At 40.1% G+C, this 23,443-nt stretch overlaps 1 protein-coding gene across 1 annotated transcript; it reads left to right on the forward strand.

The window, feature by feature from the left end:
* Positions 1-308: 308 nt before the first annotated feature.
* Positions 309-23,032, forward strand: LOC139457272 (uncharacterized). The gene is made up of 10 exons (XM_071238680.1): positions 309-446; positions 4,571-4,591; positions 4,979-5,024; positions 5,257-5,405; positions 11,794-12,020; positions 13,673-13,821; positions 16,197-16,299; positions 16,729-16,924; positions 21,051-21,204; positions 22,525-23,032. Exons 1-10 carry the CDS (start codon positions 309-311, stop codon positions 22,581-22,583), a joined length of 1,242 nt encoding a protein of 413 aa, XP_071094781.1. The 3' UTR covers positions 22,584-23,032.
* The last annotated feature ends 411 nt before the right edge of the window (positions 23,033-23,443 follow it).

Consider the following 23,443-nt stretch of genomic DNA (forward strand, 5'->3'; position numbering starts at 1 on the left):
CTGCTTCATTTCCACTCTCACCCACTCCAACTCACATTCGACATCACCATCAAGCAGTCCCAAAGTGTCATTCCCTCATCACCAAGGCAACATGAGGCCTACTCCCTCGACTGCCCCCACTCGCCAACATGCTAATTCTAACTCAGGCAACAAGAGGTCTACACCCTCGACTGCCCCTTCTCGCCATTATGTCAGTTGTAATTCAGGCAACAAGAAATCGACACCCTGGACTGCCCCTTCTCGTCATTATGCCAAGCCCAACTCAGTCAACATGAGGCCTTCACCCTCGACTGCCTAAATTCTCCAACATGCTAGTTCTAACTCAGCCAACAAGAGGTCTGCACCCTCGACTGCCCCTTCTGGCCATTAGGCCAATTCTAATTCAGACAACAAGAGGTCCACAACTTCGACTGCCTCCACTCGCCATTACGTCAAGCCCAACACAGGCAACATGAAGCCTACACCCTCGACTGCCTCCATTTTCCATCAGTTCTAACTCAGGCAACAAGAGGTCTATGCCCTTGACTGCCCCTTCTCGCCATTACGCCAATCCAAATGCAGACAACATGAGGTCTACACCCTCGACTGCCACTTCTCGCCATTATCCCAATTCGAATTCATGCAACAAGAGGTCCACACCTTCGACTGCCCCTTCTCACCATTATGCCAATTCTAATTCAGGCAATATCAGGTCTACACCCTCAACAGCCTTATCTCACAAACCAGCCAGCCATGTTCATCCAAGTCCCATGCCACCTACTGGCAAGAAGACAAACAAGTCGGCCACCAATACTACAAAGTCCTCCAACAACAGTGTCCACACCAAACAACAATTAATTTCTTGTCCCTCCAGCTAACTGAGATCTCCTTCCTCTTTGGCCAAATCATGCTCATCTCCACAAAACACACTTGACACAAACAGTGTCTCATTGGAAGATATCGGTAGAGATGACATAACATCCTCTATATCTGTAGACTTTATCTACAAGTTGGGTCCTCCCAATCCTCCTTCGGACCCTATGGTCTTTGCTATAGGAACTGATCTTGATGATCAAGACTTGGCAGAAAAGCAACATAAATCCCCTGATCCTTCCACCTATACAGATGTTCAAGTCAAGGTTCTAACGGGCCTTGCTCAAGAGTATGATATACATGTACCACTTCTCTCATGCAAAGCATAGAGGTCAGAAAAACAATCGCCCTCCTATGGTAACACAGCCAGCTGTCCCTGTCTGCTGTTGCAAAGAGCTTCTTTTTGCCTACCATGATTCCAAAGCTGGTGGTTGCCACTTTGGACGCGATGCCACACGTCAGACAATATTCACAAAGTATTACTGGCCAGGCTTTAGCAGGATAATGAGAATTATGTCAGGTCCTGAGATGACTGCCAACGCTCCAAAAGAAGGACAAATGCCAAGCAAGCACCAATGGTGCTCATGCCTATTGAGGACATATTCTCTCGACTCCATGTTGACATCCTCAATAGCAACATAGCCGACGTCATTCATTACCGTAGTCACACAAATAATCACTACTAAAACTAATAATTACACCAACTAAAACCGAGCTATATCCTTACCGCGTACATTCGTATCTTTATTTGGATCAAGTATTTAATTTCCGTATTTGCCGAAATTACGAGTGTTATGTTGAAATAATTAGTACTGAAACTACAAATATTAATGTTTACCGTCTTTTCATAAGTAAATATCATGTTCCTCATCTAAACATCCGTACATGCTCTATTAAAATGTTACGACTACTCAATTTAGCTGTTAAGAAATGTTATTTGGCATTACCGTTATCACTCTGGTAAATATTCCATCCGTTGTATAATGTTACCGTACATACTCCAATATTAAATGCATTGCCTTTATTCCCAGATTTAGGTGGACACTGTGTTGCATATTATTATCATTATTATTATTGTATGTCACTATCATATATTAAATGATATGACCACACTTGCTTGAATAAACCCTAAGGACCTCACAGCTCACACCTCACTAAAAAAACTGAATCTATTCAATTTACCGGTAAAGTAAACCCTAGTCGCAAACCTAACTTGTATATGAATGGTACAGAAATGTTGTCCTCTCGTTAACTGTTTAAGGAGTTATAAATATCGTCTATCCCGAACTACCTTAGAAACTATGTACAAATCATTTATTTTATCAATATATGATTATTGTTGTTATATTTGGGACAACTGTACTAATGAACAAGCTGACGTATTGGACAAATTACACTTAGATGCTATTGGAACCATATATGGCGCTATCCGGGGTACGAGTCATCAGAAGATTTACAATGAAACAAATTGTAAGTCATTAAAAGACAGAAGATACAAACTGGTTATGTTTCACAAAATGAATAACCATTTATCCCCGGAATATCTTTGTAGGCTTATTCCTAATACAGTTTCGGAAAACACAAATTATGACTTATGGGATAAAACTAATCTACAAACAGTGAAATGTAAAACAAAAGCTTATGCAGATTCATTTCTATCAGCTACAACACAAATTTGGAATATGTTACCAGAAAACCGTTACACATTTTAAGAATTTGCTTCACATAAAGGGAGATAATGGTATACACTGGGATTTAAATTATGGAAGCAGATTATGTCAAATCATTCACAGTCGCCTCAGGCTTGGCTGCAGCGATCTTAACGCAGATCAGTATAATAGATATATCTGGGATACAAAAACTTGTTCCTGTCGATATCATACCCAACATGCTCAACACTCCTTTTTTGTGTGTACAAATTACTATGTTCTTCGAAATGAAATGTATTTTACCAACATAGTTATTCTTTACAAACAGTGCTATGCGGATATTCGTATTTGAGTAAGGAAGAGCAAATCCTAATATTAGATTCTATTCAAACTTTATATTAAAAACTGGCAGATTTTCAGTTAAATGAATTGTTAACTATAAACTGCAGATTTATTTTATAGAGGTTATCACGCGAGTGTGTTTGGGAATGGTAAATATCCTGCATTAGGAATAAACATTGTATTCTTAGTACAGGATATTTACCATCCCCAAACACACAAGCGTGATAAACTCTTTATCATATAATGTCATTCTTTAATTCTGTGCTTCAAAATCGCTTTCCCTCTCTTACAAACATTACCGAAACATTGCGAGCTTTCCTGGAAAGCGCGCATTAATATTTATGACGTCACAGGGTGAGTGACGTGTCAGTCGGACAGTGACAGTAGCCAATATAGTTCCAACAGAAATCTGTTTCTTATACAGTGGCGAAGCAACATATACGCAAAACAACAGTTGTTTTTAATTGCCTTTCGCGTCAATCCATCGGTCTGTCCGCTAGAGTAACTGCCCTTAGTCAAAGGGAAGCTACTCTAACCCTAGTCTATGAGACGTCACGGCCAGGGTCAGACGTTGTTGATAGTCGGTCTGTCCTGTCATTACGTTAAGAAAGGTAGTCTGATGTACACACAGCGACAAAACGAACCAAGGTAACAATTCAAGCATATTTCGGCCAAATCCAACTAATTTAATTTGTTGAGGATGTTTCAAGCCGCAGAGGTCTACAAGCACAAATATGGCATCCTGATCTCGTGCCCTCGCAAAAATGTTTCGAAATTTATATCTCCAAAGTTGCCAAATCTTATAAAATGCCTTAGCTACGTCACAATTAGACACTGATTTTCAGTATATTAGACTATTCTTTTGATAATGATAGCAATTATCCCTGTAGTTTATCCAGATTCCCGATAGTTAATTCTAACTCGATCGCCGAATGACGAGGGCGAAGCCATGTTTGTTTATAAACAGCGAAAGTAGTCCCTACTTGACCTTTGATTTTGCATCTCTATCCGCATATGACCCAAACGGATATAGTTTTTATCCGTTAGCTTCATCCTGCCGAGAAACCTACCCATTATATGATAAATATACATATCTAGCTTGGCAGTTTTAGGTGACATCTCATTGTATGTTGTAGGTTTTCATTTATCAATATATGTGTTGCCTTGTCGCAACGGCGTTAAAATATAAATCAATGCGACAATGTTACATATATACTCTATTGTCATAGTGTCGTTCTCGCCCTTTCCCATTATTGGTAATGGGATGTCCTGAGATCTTTGTTTAGCGGAAGCGGGAACTAAGATGTGATTTAAATTAGATTGAATTACTGTAGTCAGCACGGAGTACTGAAATCAATTACAGCCCGATCTCTTTATTTTGAGACGACGGCACCAATTCCAACTGTGAGTAAATACGACAGGTCTTATCTGCATCTCACATGATTAAATGTTTTAGGTGACATCTCATTGTATGTTGTAGGTTTTCATTTATCAATATATGTGTTGCCTTGTCGCAACGGCGTTAAAATGTAAATCAATGCGACAATGTTACATATATACTCTATTGTCATAGTGTCGTTCTCGCCCTTTCCCATTATTGGTAATGGGATGTCCTGAGATCTTTGTTTAGCGGAAGCGGGAACTAAGATGTAATTTAAATTAGATTGAATTACTGTAGTCAGCACGGAGAACTGACATCAATTACAGCCCGATCTCTTTATTTTCAGACGACGACACCAATTCCAACTGTGAGTAAATACGACAGGTCTTATCTGCATCTCACATGATTAAATGTTTTAGGTGACATCTCATTGTATGTTGTAAGTTTTCATTTATCACCCCAATCGTCTCGACGTATGGACCTAAGGAAGAAGTATTATTCTGATTTCCATAATTTGCATTTCAAGTAACTATGTTTAGAAGTCTGCTGTTTTAGATAAAGGTGAACTAACACGTCATGTTTTACACAGTAACAAGCGTGGAAATAACACTATCAACCGCCACTGGTTCTATGCTAGCCGTTATCAAATGGAGAAGCAATTATTCATATCGTAAGGTAGAATGGACAAGTGGAAGATAAAATTTGTATCCTTTCTTCTCACAGCTGAATGTTATACTCTGCATTCTGTTGACAGCATCTGCGAGCAGCCAACATGCCTTTGGTTCATCCCTTCAGCATCAGTACGTATGTTGACATTCTGTCAAAGGTATCCACCAGTTGATATTATGGGGGACGCGATTTGTGCCAGACAGAATATATTAACAAGGCACTGGTTCAAAACACAGGCTTATTCTCATCTCAGGGGGGACCTGATGACATTTTACCTACATCACAGCATCTACAGAAATCAATGTTTCACGTCCATGTGGATAATAAGCTCAGTTATAATAAACTTTTGTTTTTCGTTTCCAGTTTGTTACGATAACGACACAATACAGATACTTAAAAACGACTCATACAAACAGGATTTATTTGTGGTCGGCGATGTCGGCGTATGTGTGAAACATACTCACCACTTCACAATTGACACACACAATGTGACACTTGACTCTTCTTGTCTGGTAAGTCATATTTTACTTTCCTGGTGAAGTAAGTTTATACATCTCAGCAAAGTCAACAGAATGCAAGTGTTGTACACTTAGGTTACAATTGCCTTCCCGCATAAATGACAAACGTACTAGGGTTGTTCCTAAATACTAGTATCATAAAAGAGGTCATTGTGCCGAGTGATTTAAAAAGCAACGTCCGCTGCTAAAGCGTGACATTCAAAACGATGAGAGATCGGAAAGTATTTTGTTTGTGTTTTTCATCTCCCGCTGGTTTTGAATTACCATCCCGCTAAAAAAACAAAATAACTGTTCATTTCATAACCACCCATATTTACGCCTGAACAAAACCATCCCTCTCGTGAAGAAACAAAGTATTTTGGCTTCCATGAAAAACCTTTTGCATTTTATCTGAAGACATTCGGATAAGAGCAGTAACCAAAGGCTGTGGAATCCTGTAAAGGACATAGTCGTTATGTTATGTTGTGTTGTGTGTAGGCCAAGCAATAAATGACAAGTTAAAGTATCGCAATAACAAAATGCGACTACGCGAAATTTACATCAATTGTCGCATTGCTGTTTTCAGAATAATGTTTTGTATTTTCACAAAAGAGCAACAATTCAACAACCGCCTATTTATTAGGAACAAAATATATGTTAAAATATATACCGCAATGCGACGATGTTACATATATACTTGATTGTCATAGTGTGAGGTTCTCGCCCTTTCCCGTTATTGGTGCGCATGTGTAGTACGGGAATTATACTACACATGCGCAGTAGTGGTTGCACTCCTTTTTCAACTCTACTTATTCTAAAACAAATCACGTGCTCAAAGTGAAAAGAAATCTTTGTTTGTTTCTTTAGTTTCATGTTTCATGTACAATGGTACTGTGGCGTCACAGTATCACTGAAACATTCCTACACAAGGGAGTCTAACCCTTTCCATTTCTATTTCATCTAATTCCGGTCCCCAAAAACTTGTCATATTGACTAGGAGGCACGGAATGTGGATGTCTTCAAGTACGCCATGCATCTCACCAGCAACATGGCATATACAGTTTACAGCCAAAACTCTAAATACATGTGCGTAGTGACATGTATTGAGGAAATTACAACAGTAAACTATTCAGCTACTAGAACACGGGGTACGGGGGGGGGGGGGGGGGGGGGGGGGGGGGGGGCTAGACGTTTAGGGCACCACAGTTCACTGTTCAAATGTCCGCCTTAGGAACGACAGAAACCAATGATCGTTGGTTCGAATCCAATAGTTGCTTTGATAATGTTGTTTTCAGGGGCGCAACTGGGCTAATTTGAAGTGAAAGCAAAACGGCTTTTCGGATGGCGCGAAGGCGCCCGCTTGTGGGGTTTTGGGTTGTGCCTTCCCATGAAAGTTAAAACAATTAGGTGCTCTTAAATGCTATTTCCTGCATTTTGGGTCCGTTCATGTTAGATTTTATTTGTAACAAATACTGGTAATTTATTTATTTAAAATTTTTCATTAATAATATATATATATATATGTTTCACCAACACATTTTCTACTTTCATTCAAGAAACATCTATGATGACAAATGCAATTTGAACATTAAAACGACTCGATAATATTACTTTTATGTGTTTTACATATTCATTCGTAGTATGTGATGGTTATTTATTTTTTCCTATTCTAACGCAAGCCTACCTACATGTATCATGACAATGAACATAATTGTGAGAGCGGGGTTTGCTTACGTCACCAAGTACGTATATGTTGGAAAACAATTACTTTCAAGGGCTCTCTCCTAGCCTGAATGAAATTCTCATATAATGAATTTTCATATAACTATACTTTCCAGTATTTCTTCAAATTGTTTCCTAAAGGTTTCGTTTCTTCATTACTGATATCTCGATGCAAGGTGAACTTAAAATACAACAAATATTGTGAAATACACATTAAATAATTAATATGAAGTCACCATGTCATCGACAGAATTAACGTTGAAATATTTGTGACAAATCTGTTAAAATTAAAAAATTCGGCTTTTCTGTCATAATAAATACACATGGGGACGTCGTGATGATCTAAAATGGCCTTTCAATCTTCGTAAACGTCTCTATTAACAACGTGCCTCGTGTCAACAAAGGGACATCACTCTCACAACTTGATCAACAATCTACCACTAAAATCCTACAGTGCGTGAAGATCCCGAATTTCAAGTTAGACAATACATATCATGCACAGTTTCAATAAATAATTTGCTGGATAGACGGTAAATTGAGGTTTACTTATGTTTAAAAAAAACAGGTGTAAAATAGAAATTGTGTTTTTTTAGGTGTAATCTATTGCCTTTCTGCTACAATGGTAGTTTCGCCCCTGGGTTTGTCCCTGTGTTTGTCAGCACTTGCTCGTGTGTTGCACCAAAGTGGTAAACGTCTACGACCCGCACCACTTTCACATGCTTTAAGATGACACACCGTGATATAAAGTGTTGTTCAAAGTGGCATAGAGCACACGGTGATGTCAAATAACTGTTACATCGGCGTTAAAACACTAACTCACTCACAATCATGATAGGTAAACATGACGTTGAACCACCAAGTCACCGACCTCTGACCATCCGACCCGTTTGGTCGCCTATTACGACCAGAACACATATATTGCTGGGGACCTGTTCTAAGTCGAATCTCCAGAGTAGTGAACGTTGCGTCACGAATCCTGTCAGTCGTAAAGAACTGGAATAGAAAGTATAATCATGTCATAGTGTGACTGTGAAGTTGACGTTGGCATAGCACAGACTACCTGACTGACTTCTAGTCAGTGTCTGGAGTGATTATACATGTACAAACAGATGGCGTCAGTTGGTAAAGTCTGAGACAGTAAGGGGATAATTAGGAGATAAACACAGTATGTTTATCTCCATTCTACTATGACTAAATAAAACGCGAACTCTTTGGTGTTAGCAAATATACTGAACAACAAAAGTTCCTGTGATACTTAATAAGATTTAATGCAAAGTTATGTTTTTTTCCAAATCTGAAACAATTTCGGTTTGCAACAGATAAAAGACTCCTGTAACCAAATGGTTTAATTTGCCATACTGACTTCAGAAAATGCGTGATTTCATAAAAAAAAAAACATGAACATGCCAAAATGTCAATTTACAAATCAATAGCGTGTGTGTGTCCACCTCTGGTTGCGATGCAAGCAACACATCTTCGCCTCATGGAATGGACCAGGCGTCGCACAAAGTCCTGTGGGATATCTATCCATATCTGCTGGAGTATTTTTCGAGTTTCTGGCATGGAGTGTCTGTGGAACACGTGTTTGACGTCGAAGGGGGCGATCCGTCTCATCCCACATGTGCTCGATTGATGAGAGATCAGGGGAGCGAGCTGGCCAGGGGATGTTTCAACGTTGTTTTGTTGAACAAGTCGAGCAATATGAGGCCGGACGTTGTCATGTTGAAAGGTAATGCCTGGGCCATGACGACGCAAAAACGGTAGAACAATAGGGCCGATGATCTCGTCGCGGTAGCGTTGTCCATTGAGATTTCCCTCTACCACGATCAAACCGGTCCTGTGTCTTGCTGTAATCCCAAACCATACCATAACGCTGCCGCCCCCGAACTGATCTTCTTCCATGACACAATGATTGACGTAACGTCGGTACACTGTAGCTGAGGTGAAAACGAGACTCGTCAGTGAATAGAACTTGTCCCCACTGCATAGCCGCCCAGCTGTCTGCACCACTGTCAAAATTTGACGTCTAGCGGGTCTTTTGGCAACAATCCCTGCGCATCTGAAGCGACGACGCACGGCTTGTGAAGATATTCGTCGAAGGCCAAGGATGCTGCTTGCAGCCACTGTTGCTGGCTGGAATCGATTTCGTAGGTGTGTTGTTCGAATCCAGTTGTCTTGTCGATTATTGGTTACGAATAGCCTGCCACTCCGAGGATGGTCTCTGACTGCATTCGTCTGTTGCCAACGTTGCCATAAACACCAAATGATGTTTCTGTGGACGTTAACTTTTCTTGCAACATCATGTTAACTCGATCCTGCTTCAAGCACACCAATGGCTCGCAGACGCTCAATTTCGGACAGGCGTGGCATTTCGTAATGTTGAATAATTGCATAATTTTGTTGTTTTTCTGAGTGGTTGGTGTCAGCACGATACTAAACAATGCATATGGAATCCCGTTAACGCACATGTTTTTATACCCATTCTTGGGTAGTGAAATGCATGGGGCTTGCATAAAAGTCAACTTTTTGCATGGAATGCATGCTTTTCTGTAGCAGTTGCGTTTTGTTATACACCACACGTCATATAGCTCATTGTGACGCAAAAGATATTACGTCAAAGTCGTATATAGAAAAGCGCCAAATTCCAAGCTCTCGGTTCTCTCCAAAACGTAAATACATTCTCTTTGTAGATATCTGTCGAGTTTTCTGCACGAAATGTATTGCCACACATCCTTTGAATATTGTAGTAACCGTATCTGTGCATTTTTAACCTGCAATTGTAGGTATGATTATTTAAATATGCCTACCGACTATGACTGAAAAAAGTACTTTTCTATGAATAAAAGCGTCCGCGGTGATGCGGCCGTCAAACCAGCTGTTTCAATCAGAGGGGTTTATTGTGATTTAATAGCCTCTGATTGACCAATCACAATCGAGTTATTTTTAAATTTATGGTAGATTCACGATTCATTATCTGTAACGAGGTCAGACTTCCAATGAACAATACGATGCCGGAGTACTACATTACATGAGAGAAGTTGTCGAGTTGTCTGAACGTTTTCCTATGTGCGGCTACACATGTTTCGATTTACTTTTTATATCGCTGACATTACATAGAAACAAGAATCAGTGTGACAGGGATGACGGGGGTTGGAGTGTAGGGACGAAGCCTGTAGCAACAAGGTTGTAACAAGGTGTTTTGATGACAGTGTGCTATAACAGTTGATAATATTGTGCATATTTATAATGTGCCAAATCCACACCCTAGAGCTTGTTCAAAGGGCAACACTGTTACCCGGGTCAGTGGATCAGTGTGCACCCGGTTTTCATTCTCAGCTCATTCTCAGTATATAACCCATCCTGCCTGTTAGGCTCTAGAAGGTTAACAGTCATATAACCATCTCATCCTATCGGATACCCATTAACTGCTGAACAGATGGGGAACAGAGGCATGCGCTTCAGTGTCAGAGAAACACTCAGGAGTCAAACTGCCGAACCCGTCGACCACCCAACTACTATCCGCGGCCAACGTCACTTCACGTGGATGTTATCTGTGCGCTGTAGACAGGGCCACGTGCAACCACAATGTGTTGTTACAGTTTGTAAGAATATTCCATCATCAAACGACGACAGAAGTAAAACAAACAGTACTATGAATAGAACTGAAGTGTTCTTTCCAGTTGTGCCTTGTACACAAGTCGTCTGAAATTACTGGACAGAATGCCCCAATCACAGGGACTTCTACTGTTCTTGGACATACTATATGTAGCAAAGGTTGGTGCATTCTTTACGCCCAGAATGACAAGACAAGGCAGAGGAGACGAGAGGTGGCGGTTCTTGGTTGGTTTGTTTGTTGTTTAACGCCGCACTCAGCAATATTCCAGCTATATGACGGCGGTCTGTAAATAATAGAGTCTGGACCAGACAATCCAGTGATTGACGTCATAGGCATCGATCTACGAAATTGGGATCGATGACATGCATCAACCAAGTCATCGTGCCTGACCACCCGATCCCGTTAGTCGCCTTTTACGACAAGCATAGTCGCCTTTTACGGCATGCCTGGGTTGTTGAAGACCTATTCTACCCCAGATCTTCACGGGTCTGTGGTGACGGTTATTGTCCCCTTAACATTCCCTGTGTCAGTTCGTTTTTTTCAGTTCTGGAATGAACCAGAAGCTAACATCCTCAACCAGCAAACCTCACACACATATGTCACCCATTGCGGTAGAGTACCAGAATTTGTTGAGACAGTTGAAGCAAGATTATATGACAAGCTTTATTTGTGAGGACGGACTGCCACTGTTTCTCGCACCGCACAGTCAGATGGTAGCAGGGTGTAAAGGTTACCACGTTGGGTCGATGCTGATATCTTTTAAAATAAAACAACGACATTAAGCAAAGTGGGTGGCTGGCGATTAAGGTCCAAGTAGGAGTAAGATGATGGTATGGACTTAGTGCTGTGTGTACTTTCGATTTATTGTGTCTCACATAATTACCATGTAAAATCTATTGTGTAACCAACGAAAGAGATTAACCAGATTCCATTCTAAACCAGTTGCATTAAAGGAAGGCATAAATCAATCTGCGAAAATGGCGTGAAATGAATAAACGTGTCAAATTATTTGCATATGTGTGTGCCACAGACCAGTCATGATGTAGATGGAATGTATTATTTCAGGATAAGAAGGCAGGTGCATTCCTGATTGAAGTGCAAGACAGACCAAATACCACAACAGCTCCCACAACCACAACAGCTAAAACATCTCCCAACACAATTTCCCCAACAACTCCCACAACTACCAAACCACCTGTGATGGGAGGGAAGAGTTCTATTGTCTACAGGTTGACCTGCATTCCCAATACAGACGGAGATCCGGTAAATGTAACAATGATGCCTGGAGTGAGGTGAGTTATAAGATAGCGAGGGAAATCGGCTGTACACTTGTTGTTGCTCATTCGCCTTTTGTTACATCCATATAAGCTGCAGAACACATGTCAGAGTGCCACAAACACTCCAGATTTACATTTCACGAAACAACTTAAGATAGGTCCAGGGCCGACACACTATCTTTTATCGAAACGTCCATATTTGCACATTCAATAGCTTAACTTGTTAGTATTATTGATCAATCACTCGGCAGGTGAGGTGAGGCGAGGTGAGGTAAAATGGGGTTTAACGACTCGTTCGTGTGTGTGTGTGTGTGTGTGTGTGTGTGTGTGTGTGTGTGTGTGTGTGTGTGTCGGTGTGTGTGTGTGTGTGTGTGTGTGTCGGTGTGTGTGTGTGTGTGTGGCTGCTAGTACTAGTGCGGACTTACGCCGGTTTTACAGTACTATCCCAATGAGATACCCAACTCAGACACTCCGAGCCGATAATTCCTTGTTTTATCTCCTCAATGCCGATCGCCAAGCAGGTTCACAACCAGTACCATCTTCTAACATCTTAAGGTATGACGTAGCCGGGGATCGAACCACCGACCTTCCGCAGACAGACTTTAGAGAGCACCTGTAGAATGAAATATCACATGTATCCCTACTATAAACTTTAACAATTTAAACAACTTCCGGTACCATCGACATATGATTTCACAGAAGATATTTGACATAAATCTATCACAACGCTCACATCAGGGAGAGCGCAATCTACGTTAGAGGAATACCCTTTCACTTCTTGTGAAGAAATATGTTTGAATCAAATCACCGGCCACTAGTCGGCCTGTTGTTGGCCCTGTGTCCCTCGGCGGAGTGAAATACCAGCAGTGTACACCTGACTTCCACTCACTCAGTATGACATATCTTTGAAAAGTTACAATATTTAAGTTTTATCACAGCATGTCAGCTTATGTTGGATGAATTCGGTGAAACCCACAAGCCCGGGTATGGTGCTGAAAAACCTAGAAACATTATCAGGGCGAACCGGGATTCGAACCACGATCACAGGTGTCTGGCGTGCCTAAGGGACGCAACTCTGCAAGGCGAATTGCACGCCTTAGGCGACTTGGTCACCTGTGCCCCCGTTTGTAAACGACCACGAAGCATGGCTTCATCCTGCATAAGTCCCGTGCCAAAATTCGCAGTGTCAGCCCGAAGAGATGCATGTCTCAGACATTTACCACTTCAGTGAAACCCACCAGCACGGTATGGTGCTGACAAACCTAGAAACATAATCACAGGTTTCTGGCATACCAAAGGGACACAACTCATAAGCTTGATAATAAACTTGTTGAACGTTACCTGCACGATGAAGTTCTCACTGCGTTTGCTTATGACAATTAGCACATAGAATTGTTTTGATGGACACATAGTGCGTTTGTTGTATTGCGTACACACCACGTAAAACCCACAGTAAGTGGCTTTCATTCCAATCCTAGGTTTGTTTGTTGAATTTAAGTCTGATGCCTGTGTTGCAATAATGCACACGACGTACATAACAAGTTTTCTGTAGAGAGGCGAAGTCAAAGCTTTAAGTTTTGAGATAATTCTTAACGATATTTTGATGAAATCTTTATTAGATACAGATATTATATATCACGCTGCACACATGTATAATCTCATTTCAGTGTCAAGGCAAATGCCTCAGAGCTGGTGCTGCCCGACCTCCAGATAGGCATCTTTGCCAAGTCTGACACCGCAACTCCTAATATGACGCAACAGCTAACCTCATTGACCTTGGCCAGTGAAGCGCAGCTAGTTATTTACAATGATCTCAGTAAGTCAAGCGTGTGGGTGAGTTAAAAGTTAACGTCATCACGGCAACAACTTAGCAATAATTGTCTATTTGTAGACAGTTTTCACCGGAAAAGTCAATGTCACACATTTTATCATATAACTAGAAAGATCAAAAGTAAAATGTCTAACATGGCTAGGTGATTGATGCAGATAATGATAGTTGGTGCAATTCCACATCATCAAGCAAACTATCAACGAATTCATGAAGTTCATTAAAACGTACTTGTCTCGACTATCATGACACCGTGGTTTCCAAGAGCTGCTCTTCCTACCATATCAACATATCTAATTGTACAAGAGACATGTGTTAGTGACTGAAGACCATAAAGTACAGGAAAAGACCGTTCACAATGTTCACGTGTATGTTGTTGAATATATGACAACACTGATAAGTAGAATAGAGTAGCCGGTATCTGTATCTTTTTAGTATTGTACCATATAACTGAGTTCACAGTATGTAGCTTCGTTAACTGTGCAGCCACCACCTGGAACTATCCTCCTGAAATTGTGACGTCCTTGTAAGGTATGAGGCCCCTCCTGCCATGGCATGTAGAGATCGTGCTCAGTAGCGGGGAGTTGTATACTTGGGGAACCTTGAAAAGAGAAAGAAATCGTGACCACAATGTGTGTTGACGTGATTCCGTTTATTATTGGTGGTTAGGACTTGTGCGTGTCCGCCATATAAACTCCTTAACCCCGGAACACTGTATGTCATCAAGTGCCAGGATCACCGTTTCCATAAGTTAGAATTTAGAATTAAGCTAAATAAATCAAATGTATTTCATAACATTAATTACTTTTAGCACGGTAACACTTCTTGTGGGGGTTGGCCTGCTTTAACTTGGGCTATAGTGTTATCTCTCTTGCCATGTGATGAACCTTGATAAGAGACTTAATGTTAACCCAAGACGGTTTAGATGTATACTAATGGTTCTCAAAGAGAGGAGAAAGGTCCCTATTGCTAAAACAATTTTGTTCTTGGTTTAACTGAATTGAATAGATTGAAAGTATGTGTTTTTAGTAAATATAAAATAGGGTGTTTTTAGCGGATACTCATCACCCTCAACGTGCAGGGAGATGTCCTCTAGACTCCGAAATAGAGCATTCTATTGTATGGGGACCCGGTGTTCGATTCATCACAATTTAATACAATATGTGAAGACCATTTTCTGATGTCGCCCGCCGTTATATGGCTGGAATACTGCTTAAAGCGGCGTAAAAGCATACTCACTCACTGTTATTGTTACATGGTTTTACAAAATCAGCCGTAAACAAGACTGAGCAACAACATCTAAAGTTGGAGAAGAGTCACGTTGTGATACAAATAACAGTGACGGGTCTGACATTCCTTTATAAGTTATAAATCAGTTTTAAATGGCTATTTCTGAATACAAAAGAGGGCTGTGCAAGTTGTTCAAGACGTCAAAGGGAGAGTATGGTATATGTCAGATCAAACTAAGATGAAATAAACCACATGCGCAGGAGTAAACAAAGATACACACAGTAACTGCTGGTTGCTTTTGTGCATGACGTCACAGTCTTCATACTGCTCAGGTTAAGAAATATCTCGGGAATAAAATAAGGTTCAAAGTTAGACAGAAATGTGTTTCCAATGACTAAAATTAACCATTTTTAAAATTAGTAAGTTTCTGACACGATGCCATATAAAACGAGAGCAGAGAGTTTTTCCAATCTTAGAATCATTTCCAGTGTTTTTGAAATGGTGACACCGTTCTCTTTTTAATAAGGAGCAGATCATTATATATATATATACTTCTGAAGATTTTGTTAACCTTTTGTTATAACGTTGGTTGGTTGGTTGTTTTACGCCGCACTCAGCAGTATTCCAGCTATATGACGGCGGTCTGTAAATATTCGAGTCTGGACCCTGTCTACCCAGTGATTCATATCATGAGCATCGATCCAAGCAATTGGGATCGATGACCTGCATCAACCAAGACATCGAGCCTGACCAACAGATCCCGTTAGTCGCCTTTTACGACAAGCATAGTCGCCTTTTACGGCAAGCATTGGTTGCCGAAGACCTATTCTATCCCGGATCTTCACAGGACTTTTGTTGTAACGATTTGTTTTCCAAATCCACTGGCAGATTGAGCCAAAGTATCTTTTGTTGAAAGTAAACAAATGTACCCCCAATACTCGTTGGAAAAGCAGCAGTTTTCAGTCGACGGTTTCGTGCATACGGTAATAGAGCGGAATACCCCTGATTTTAACATAATCTGTCTTTGCTCCTCTTTATGATTGGATACATTGTTTAAATAAAGAAGATTTCATTCGAGCTAATCGATGTCATATACTTGAGATACGTACATACATGTATTATGTGTTCAACAGAAGGCGGCAGAATGTCCTACATGCTGGTCCCGTCCAAGTGCGTGGCCCACCCGGAGAATATGCCGACCGTGACGCTAACATTGTTGAATGACGATGTGACAAAGTACATACACAGTTACCATAAAGTTAAACCAGCGTCTCAAAATGAAACAAATACATCTGTCAGTCAGTCACTTTCCATTTCCATCTAAAGCTATTAAAGCTACTAAAGCTACTTTGTAATATCGAATTTTAAAATTCTTCCGCTGAACAAAAATACATTTCACCGTAAGATTAGTTTCTGAATTCGTTCACAACGTCGTCACACTGATCTGAAAAAAGAGAAGTTTTAATCTTCTCATTGACTTATATAATCGTATTATAGAAAATAACATTAGAATTCTATAACTTATAAGAACTTGCAATCAAATTATTTGTATAAAAGTACTGACAAACAACTAAACATCTATCTTATTTCTCAGACTTTTTGTCAAATCACTTCTCGAATTACGGTAATCTGGTTATTTACTAACTGCATGTATTCATGACATAGCTGTGCCTATGAAGACACACTGGTGAGCACCTTCAACGTAACACACACCACGGACCACGACCTGGCCTATGCTACACTGTACCCCTTCAAGTTTGAACGCTACCCTGACTTGCCCGTTGTGCTGGAGTGCACGGTGTACATCTGTCCGAAGGATGATACAGTTGATGGTGAACGAACCGGTTACTGCGAGAAACAGGTAAATCAACCTTTACTTCATTGTATATTAATGAAGTTACTGTAACTAACAAAATAAAACTATAGTGATGAAATGGGCACATACAGCAGTAAGACAAAGTCACTGTCAATAACAAAACTATGTTTATACTGTGTCTCGCTGGAGCAGCTGATATATTGTGTTGATAATTAACCCTGTGGGGATTCCAGGTCATAGCATCTTCCTGAGGCAAGGGAGATAACTGACTATAAAAGTCCAGTTTCCACGAATGTCATTTATTCATCTCTTGTGTTATAACTTCATACAAAACAGATTTGTTACAACTGCTTAAAGGTCTCTGATGGAACTGCATTGCGGCACGCGGCAACACAATATACCCCAGACACATGTGTCTTCTTTATATAATAGTTTTATTCAATCAAAACATGTATGCTCTTTCTTAATAAGGTCAGACTTACACTTTCAAGTGCTTCATTTGATAAATATATTTTGTTTGACAAGTGTTTTCAATCACAATGCACACCTGCACCATTTCCGGACGAGAAGCAGTTTGAACCTGTTACCGGTGGATGTGTGCTTATTCCCATAGAGGTGAAATACTGACTCCAATTGGCATCCTGGAGATCTGATGGTATGGTGGGAGTTTCGGTGAAAAAAGAAACACGACTAGTGGTAATTAATACCTGGCAACAAATATCCTAGGACAGGGGTTGGAAGTCCGGGGTTAGAAAAAGCCCTGTCGGGCATCCTCTAAAACCACCAGAATAGGTAGCTCCATTAGCGGATGTCTTACCGCGCGTGTGCAGAAAACTCTGGTTAGTATACGTTAGTAGTCATCTGTGTAGATTTTGTGTACAAATTCAACTTTAGTCAATAGAGAAGCGATCAGGGGTGTTGGGAAGTTTTTACCAGAGTCGCGAAGCATTTCGGTTTGTTTGTTTGTTGTTTAACGCCGCACTCAGCCATCGGCGATCGGCAGTCTGTAAATGCTCGAGTTTGGACCTGACAATCCAGTTATTTACATCACGAACATCGATCTACGCAACTAGGGTACAGTGATCAACCAAATTAGCGAGCCTGACCACCCGATCCCGTTAGTCGTGGTAGGGGTGGTCGTTGTAGTGGTAGTAGTGGTAGGGGTGGTAGGGGTGGTAGTAGTTTTTTTTGTTTTGTTTTGTTTTGTTTGTTGTTTAATGCCTCAATTAGCTACAGGACGGCGGTCTGTAAATAATCAAGTCTGGGCCAGACAATCCAGTTATTGACATCATGAGCATCGATCCACGCAATTGGAATACGAAGTCAGCGAGTCTGACCACCCGATCCCGTTAGTCGCCTCTTACGACACGCATAATCGCTTTTTACGGCAAGCATGGGTTGCTGAAGACCTATTCTATCCCGGAACGTCACGGGTCAGTAGTAGTAGTAGTAGTAGTAGTAGTACTGGTAGGGTGGTAGTAGTAGTACATTAACATGTTTTACAGTTAGTTACAACTGTTTACGGTGGCTTCTGTATTAGACTCACAGCGCTGCATTTACATTGATGAAACAGACTAATTCACAATTGCCTTAGGCTGTGTGCTATATATTCACGTTAACTGGTATCATATTATAGGAAAGTATGTAACTGTTGTGGTGTCTTATCCTTTTGGTGTATACGCCTGCCCGTTATTGTAACCATTTCACAAACAATGCCTGGATTGAACGTAAACACGAGGGTGTAGAGGTAAAAGCATGTTTATAAGATGCGTTTGATTGATATGTGTATAAGGATAATTTCATGATACATATATACACACACGAGTTTAAGAACTTCATGTAGTTATTGTAAGGATAAGAGACGTTGGTCATATATTAATAAAAGGGACAAAACCAGAAAACGTTGCGAAAAGCGGGTCCGAATGTACGATTCCGACTATATCATGAGAATGTGTGTATGAATCACTATCAAATAGTGATGACACCAGGTGGCCGAGAAAAGCTGAATGTATACTGCCCCACCGGTGGCACCCGCCACAAACGCATGCAATTGTTCTCCGAATACCGCACTGGCTCCTACGTTCCGTACGCTTTGATGTATCCTCGATAGCTGGCAATGCTTTCAGGCGGCGTCAAACTACTTTCGTTGGTTGAAATGTGGTAATCGCCAACTCCATGTTCAGCTATCACGTGTATTTGTTAATTGTTTTCTCTTGCGAATGCACTTGCGCAATAGCGGCTCTCTCCATTTCTTGCTGGGTTGGCGTCAAGGTCACGTTCCGAGAACCATTACACGTGATTATTTATTGCGGGAAAATGAAAAAGCACTAACGATACACAAATACGAAATAATGCATTTCAGATGCCAAATTCATAATTTTGAAAAATAATGGTCGGTATCAAAAATGTTATTTCCAAAGTTACCGAAATATGGGATGTACGATATATGATACCCCAATTATTGTTTTTGCTAGGCTCCTGACTCCGCACAGTGAAATTTTCAATTTCCCCCTTGGATGTTCCCTCTAATAAAACGTGTGAATAATAAGCATTGATAAACAAATGTAAGTAATAAAAAGATAGCATATGGAGGAAAATAGCGTACAGTTGTGAAATTTCATTTTGATGTAGTCGCTCGTTGTTATGTATTCAGTAATAGACACCAGCTCACCGTATCCCTGTTCTCATTTATCCGAGAACTTGTTTTTTATATGTTGTCACTCGTACAGTTCTACACAGCCTTAAGTGAAGTGACAACACAAGGAATAGACACATAGTAAATGTAAATGTTTTTAAATATATTGGTTAAACACACAAGAAACATTTCTCACAACAAATGCAGATGTACAAGAAACGTGTTCCATTTATTTTGAAAAATATGGACTTCATCAATACAAACATTATCAAACTTGTTCGTCCTGTATTGACTCAAATTGGGCATATTTAACGCATCAACCACAAAAATAAGTTCTAAAACAATTCCCTATTTTGACTTGTGCCATATGTTCCCATGTTTTGGATGAACATTTGACTTGCCTCTGCGAATGTTTGTTGCGAACATCTGGTGTCATCACTATTTGATTGTGATCCATAAACACATGTTTATGTTCTAAAATGGACTTCTTAGGATTATGGAAATGGTCTTGTAGCTTTTATTTATTTGAATGATATGTGAGTAATGTATAGCAAACTTCATGGTCTTCTCCAGGTTGATTTTAAACAGGTAGATTCGAAATCTTTAGACCTTAATTCAAAACTACATATAAGTACTTGCTGAATTACACTGAGTCAGACCAGATACGTCATCCCCGTTTCCACTTGGCCCCTTTGCAAATATGGCAGAAGAAAGTGTTGAAGAAGGTATGTCATTGATGACGTCAAAAGGAAGAATTAGAATAAATGTGGGGTCCATCAGTCACATGCGTCCACAGCATTCGCCAAGACCAGAAGAGGTCAAAATGGTAAGTCCCATGCTATGGGCTGGCTCACGTGGACTGTGGTGGGCTTCAGATCGTGTCTTGACATTGCCATTAAGTTTTATTCATGAAAACTACTCGCCGTCAAAGCTCGTTGAACGTATTCAAATCTAAGATTGTGAAGTTTCTACTTGACTCAGTGTATGTCTCCGTCATGTTTGCCAATTAATAGATTCACAGCTGAATTCTTTAATAGAGATCGAAGCAGTTATTATGGCCACACACACTCTCAACATATATTTTACTGTGGGCAGAATTAGTGAAAAAGTGTAAGAGGTTATCGTAACATTACAGAGATTAAAAAGGGGAATGTAGAACCTTGTAAGTGGCATATGCTGATGTCACCACAAATTACTTTATTTGCAGTCATGGATGTCCTAAACTGTCATGCAAGATTTCACGTTTTAAAGATAAATATATACTAAGGGGAACTAAAAAGAAACTGTGCTTCATATAAGGTTCAATAAAAAATATTTTGAAATTAAATTATGCATCTTTCAAAATATATTCATGAAGACATCTGACTCTAAGATCATGATTCACAATTTTGAAGAAATACTATCTTGAAACTGTCAATAATGTCACAACCACATTATCTATTTTCAGCGGTACGTACACCCAGTAGAACATGTGATTCCTACACGTCAATATTCATATAAAAACAAACACACTTTTACTTTCTTTATCATCTTTAGAGATTGAATCCCGGGAAAAACAGATGTAGTCAACTGGAAGCGACATCTGACTACACGAAGAGGAGGAGGAGGGATGTAGGAGTCGGTGACGGTGGAGTGACGAGGGCGACCCTGAGGACCACGTTCACCGTTCAGGAACCCTTGATGGCTGGCGGTCTGTATATAACATTTTGTTTCGTCTGTCCACAAACTGAACCAAATGAACTGTCAAATACGTTTTCTGCCTTACCTAAATTGTATTTTATTCACCAAAACCGTATCAGAGCTGGAATATGGTTCATCTGATTGGATACATTCTTGAATATAATTGTATGCTGCACCAATGACACGTCGTCTATCCTGAAGTTAAGTATCCTCCAGTCAGTGACTGTTGTTTTATTGTGCGGTCAATATGATTTCACCAATACCTCACAGTGGCCTGTATGCAGTAATAAGGGTCAATCACGAGTATCGATGACAGACTAAGAACAAGGTCGCACATTGTGACAACGTGATCCTCATTTTAGCTCACCTGACTGAAAGTCAAGTAAGCTTATGCCATGGCATGTTTGTCCGCCGTGCGTCGTGCGGCCTCAGCATCTCCTCCTCGTGAACTACAGGACCAAAGTTTTTCGCGATAGTTATATTTTGACGTTTGCACTTCATCCAGACTAGAAGCGGTAGCTTCTTATGACCATTATGTTTGGTTAGTAGGGGGTCTCAATACATGTGTTCCACTTTGAGGTTTGACCTTGTTCCTAAATTATCTCAAAACGCATTTCCTGGCACTATAAACATAATCCACGCGGAAACTACAGGATCAAGGAGGTTGGCTGAAACTTCACACTCTCGTTTCTATCAATACAATGATGACATTCTGAATTTGTTCAAGAGGTTCGAATCTGACTGTCATTATGACCATCCATGTTAAAGCTATTTAATACCTTATATATCGAGGTGAGCTACTGTACCGTGGCACTGTTTCTCTCAGTTTCACATTGTATATTTGTGACCAACCATGAGAATAGGGACCTTATGGGTGAAAAATCACATTTTGACTTTTCATTATAATTTAAAACTACAGTATCTTCGGAACACAAAAATACAATTCACCAGCTTCAATTCATATCTATTATAGAGATGCATGACGTCAAACATTTGGACTCATTTTGGACTCTGACGTATAACTGTTATGTGATAACTGCAGATTTTAAACATAATGTCTTATCAATTGAAAGTAGACATATTTGCTGAAAGGTATTGAAATCAAGTTTTTATTACATACGAACTAACGAGAGAAGAATAAGATATTTTTGTACAGTCCGCACACATGGTGATCTTCACTGAAGTAATTATATAAGTTGATGTCAAACGTCTTATGACGTCATAGCACAATTGTACCCCAGCACCCATAAGGTCCCTTACCTCCTGGGGGGTCACATTTATTGTTGGCAGTATCCAGGGTGTAGATGAAACGTGTTTATTATGTTTTCAGCGTCAAGGTGCCCCATGGGGCTCTGGGCTCTGGTCGCACTGATGAACCTGTTCAAGTGAAGTACACGTGTCTGTGTCCTGTCTATCTATAGGCCGGGGTAGTGGCTAGATAGTATCCCCAATAATCAGCAGTCGAATGTACAGGGAATCAAATTACATGCATGTATACACTTGATGTCGTCTACTTATCATGCTTATCATCATAGAGATTTTTTGATTGTCATATATTTTTTGTATTTAGATGAAAGTTAATTTTGTTATTGCCTTTTTTGCCTCTGGTGATATGTCTGATACGTGCCTTTTTTTCCTTGAACTAGAAGCGTGTGCATGCCATGATTATAATGAATGATTGAAATGGTCGTTTAATTACCTGCAGACAGACCAATAATTACATCTAAATCATTATGCAATTATCTGCCAATGTATAGCATGAAACTTAAATGTTCTAATATGTTATCAATAAACGGTATCTATATTGCTGATAATAATCAAGCTATCTTCCTTCTCTATCTGTGTGTTGTGTGTTCTTTCTCATTCATGTGTTGTGTATTGACAACTCTTCAACACAGTTACATTTATGTGTTATGCATTGACAACTCTTCAACACAGTTACATTCATGTGTTGTGTATTGACAACTCTTCAACACAGTTACATTTATGTGTTATGCATTGACAACTCTTCAACACAGTTACATTCATGTGTTATGCATTGACAACTCTTCGACACAGTTACATTCATGTGTTGTGTATTGACAACTCTTCAACACAGTTACATTCATGTGTTGTCTATTGACAACTCTTCAACACAGTTACATTCATGTGTTATGCATTGACAACTCTTCAACACAGTTACATTCATGTGTTGTGTATTGACAACTCTTCAACACAGTTACATTCATGTGTTGTGCATTGACAACTCT

This window comes from Haliotis cracherodii, unplaced genomic scaffold, assembly GCF_022045235.1.
Source record: "Haliotis cracherodii isolate W230 unplaced genomic scaffold, xgHalCrac1.p SCAF_12, whole genome shotgun sequence".
Classification (NCBI taxonomy): domain Eukaryota; kingdom Metazoa; phylum Mollusca; class Gastropoda; order Lepetellida; family Haliotidae; genus Haliotis; species Haliotis cracherodii.

Bases quoted from the DNA above. Each gene is read 5' to 3' on its own strand.
- LOC139457272 (XM_071238680.1), top strand. From the start codon at position 309: ATGCTAGTTCTAACTCAGCCAACAAGAGGTCTGCACCCTCGACTGCCC. The intron at 13,822-16,196 runs GTAAGTCAAGCG...TGTGTTCAACAG, and splicing joins AGTTATTTACAATGATCTCA to AAGGCGGCAGAATGTCCTAC. The intron at 21,205-22,524 runs GTCTGTATATAA...TTATGTTTTCAG, and splicing joins GGAACCCTTGATGGCTGGCG to CGTCAAGGTGCCCCATGGGG.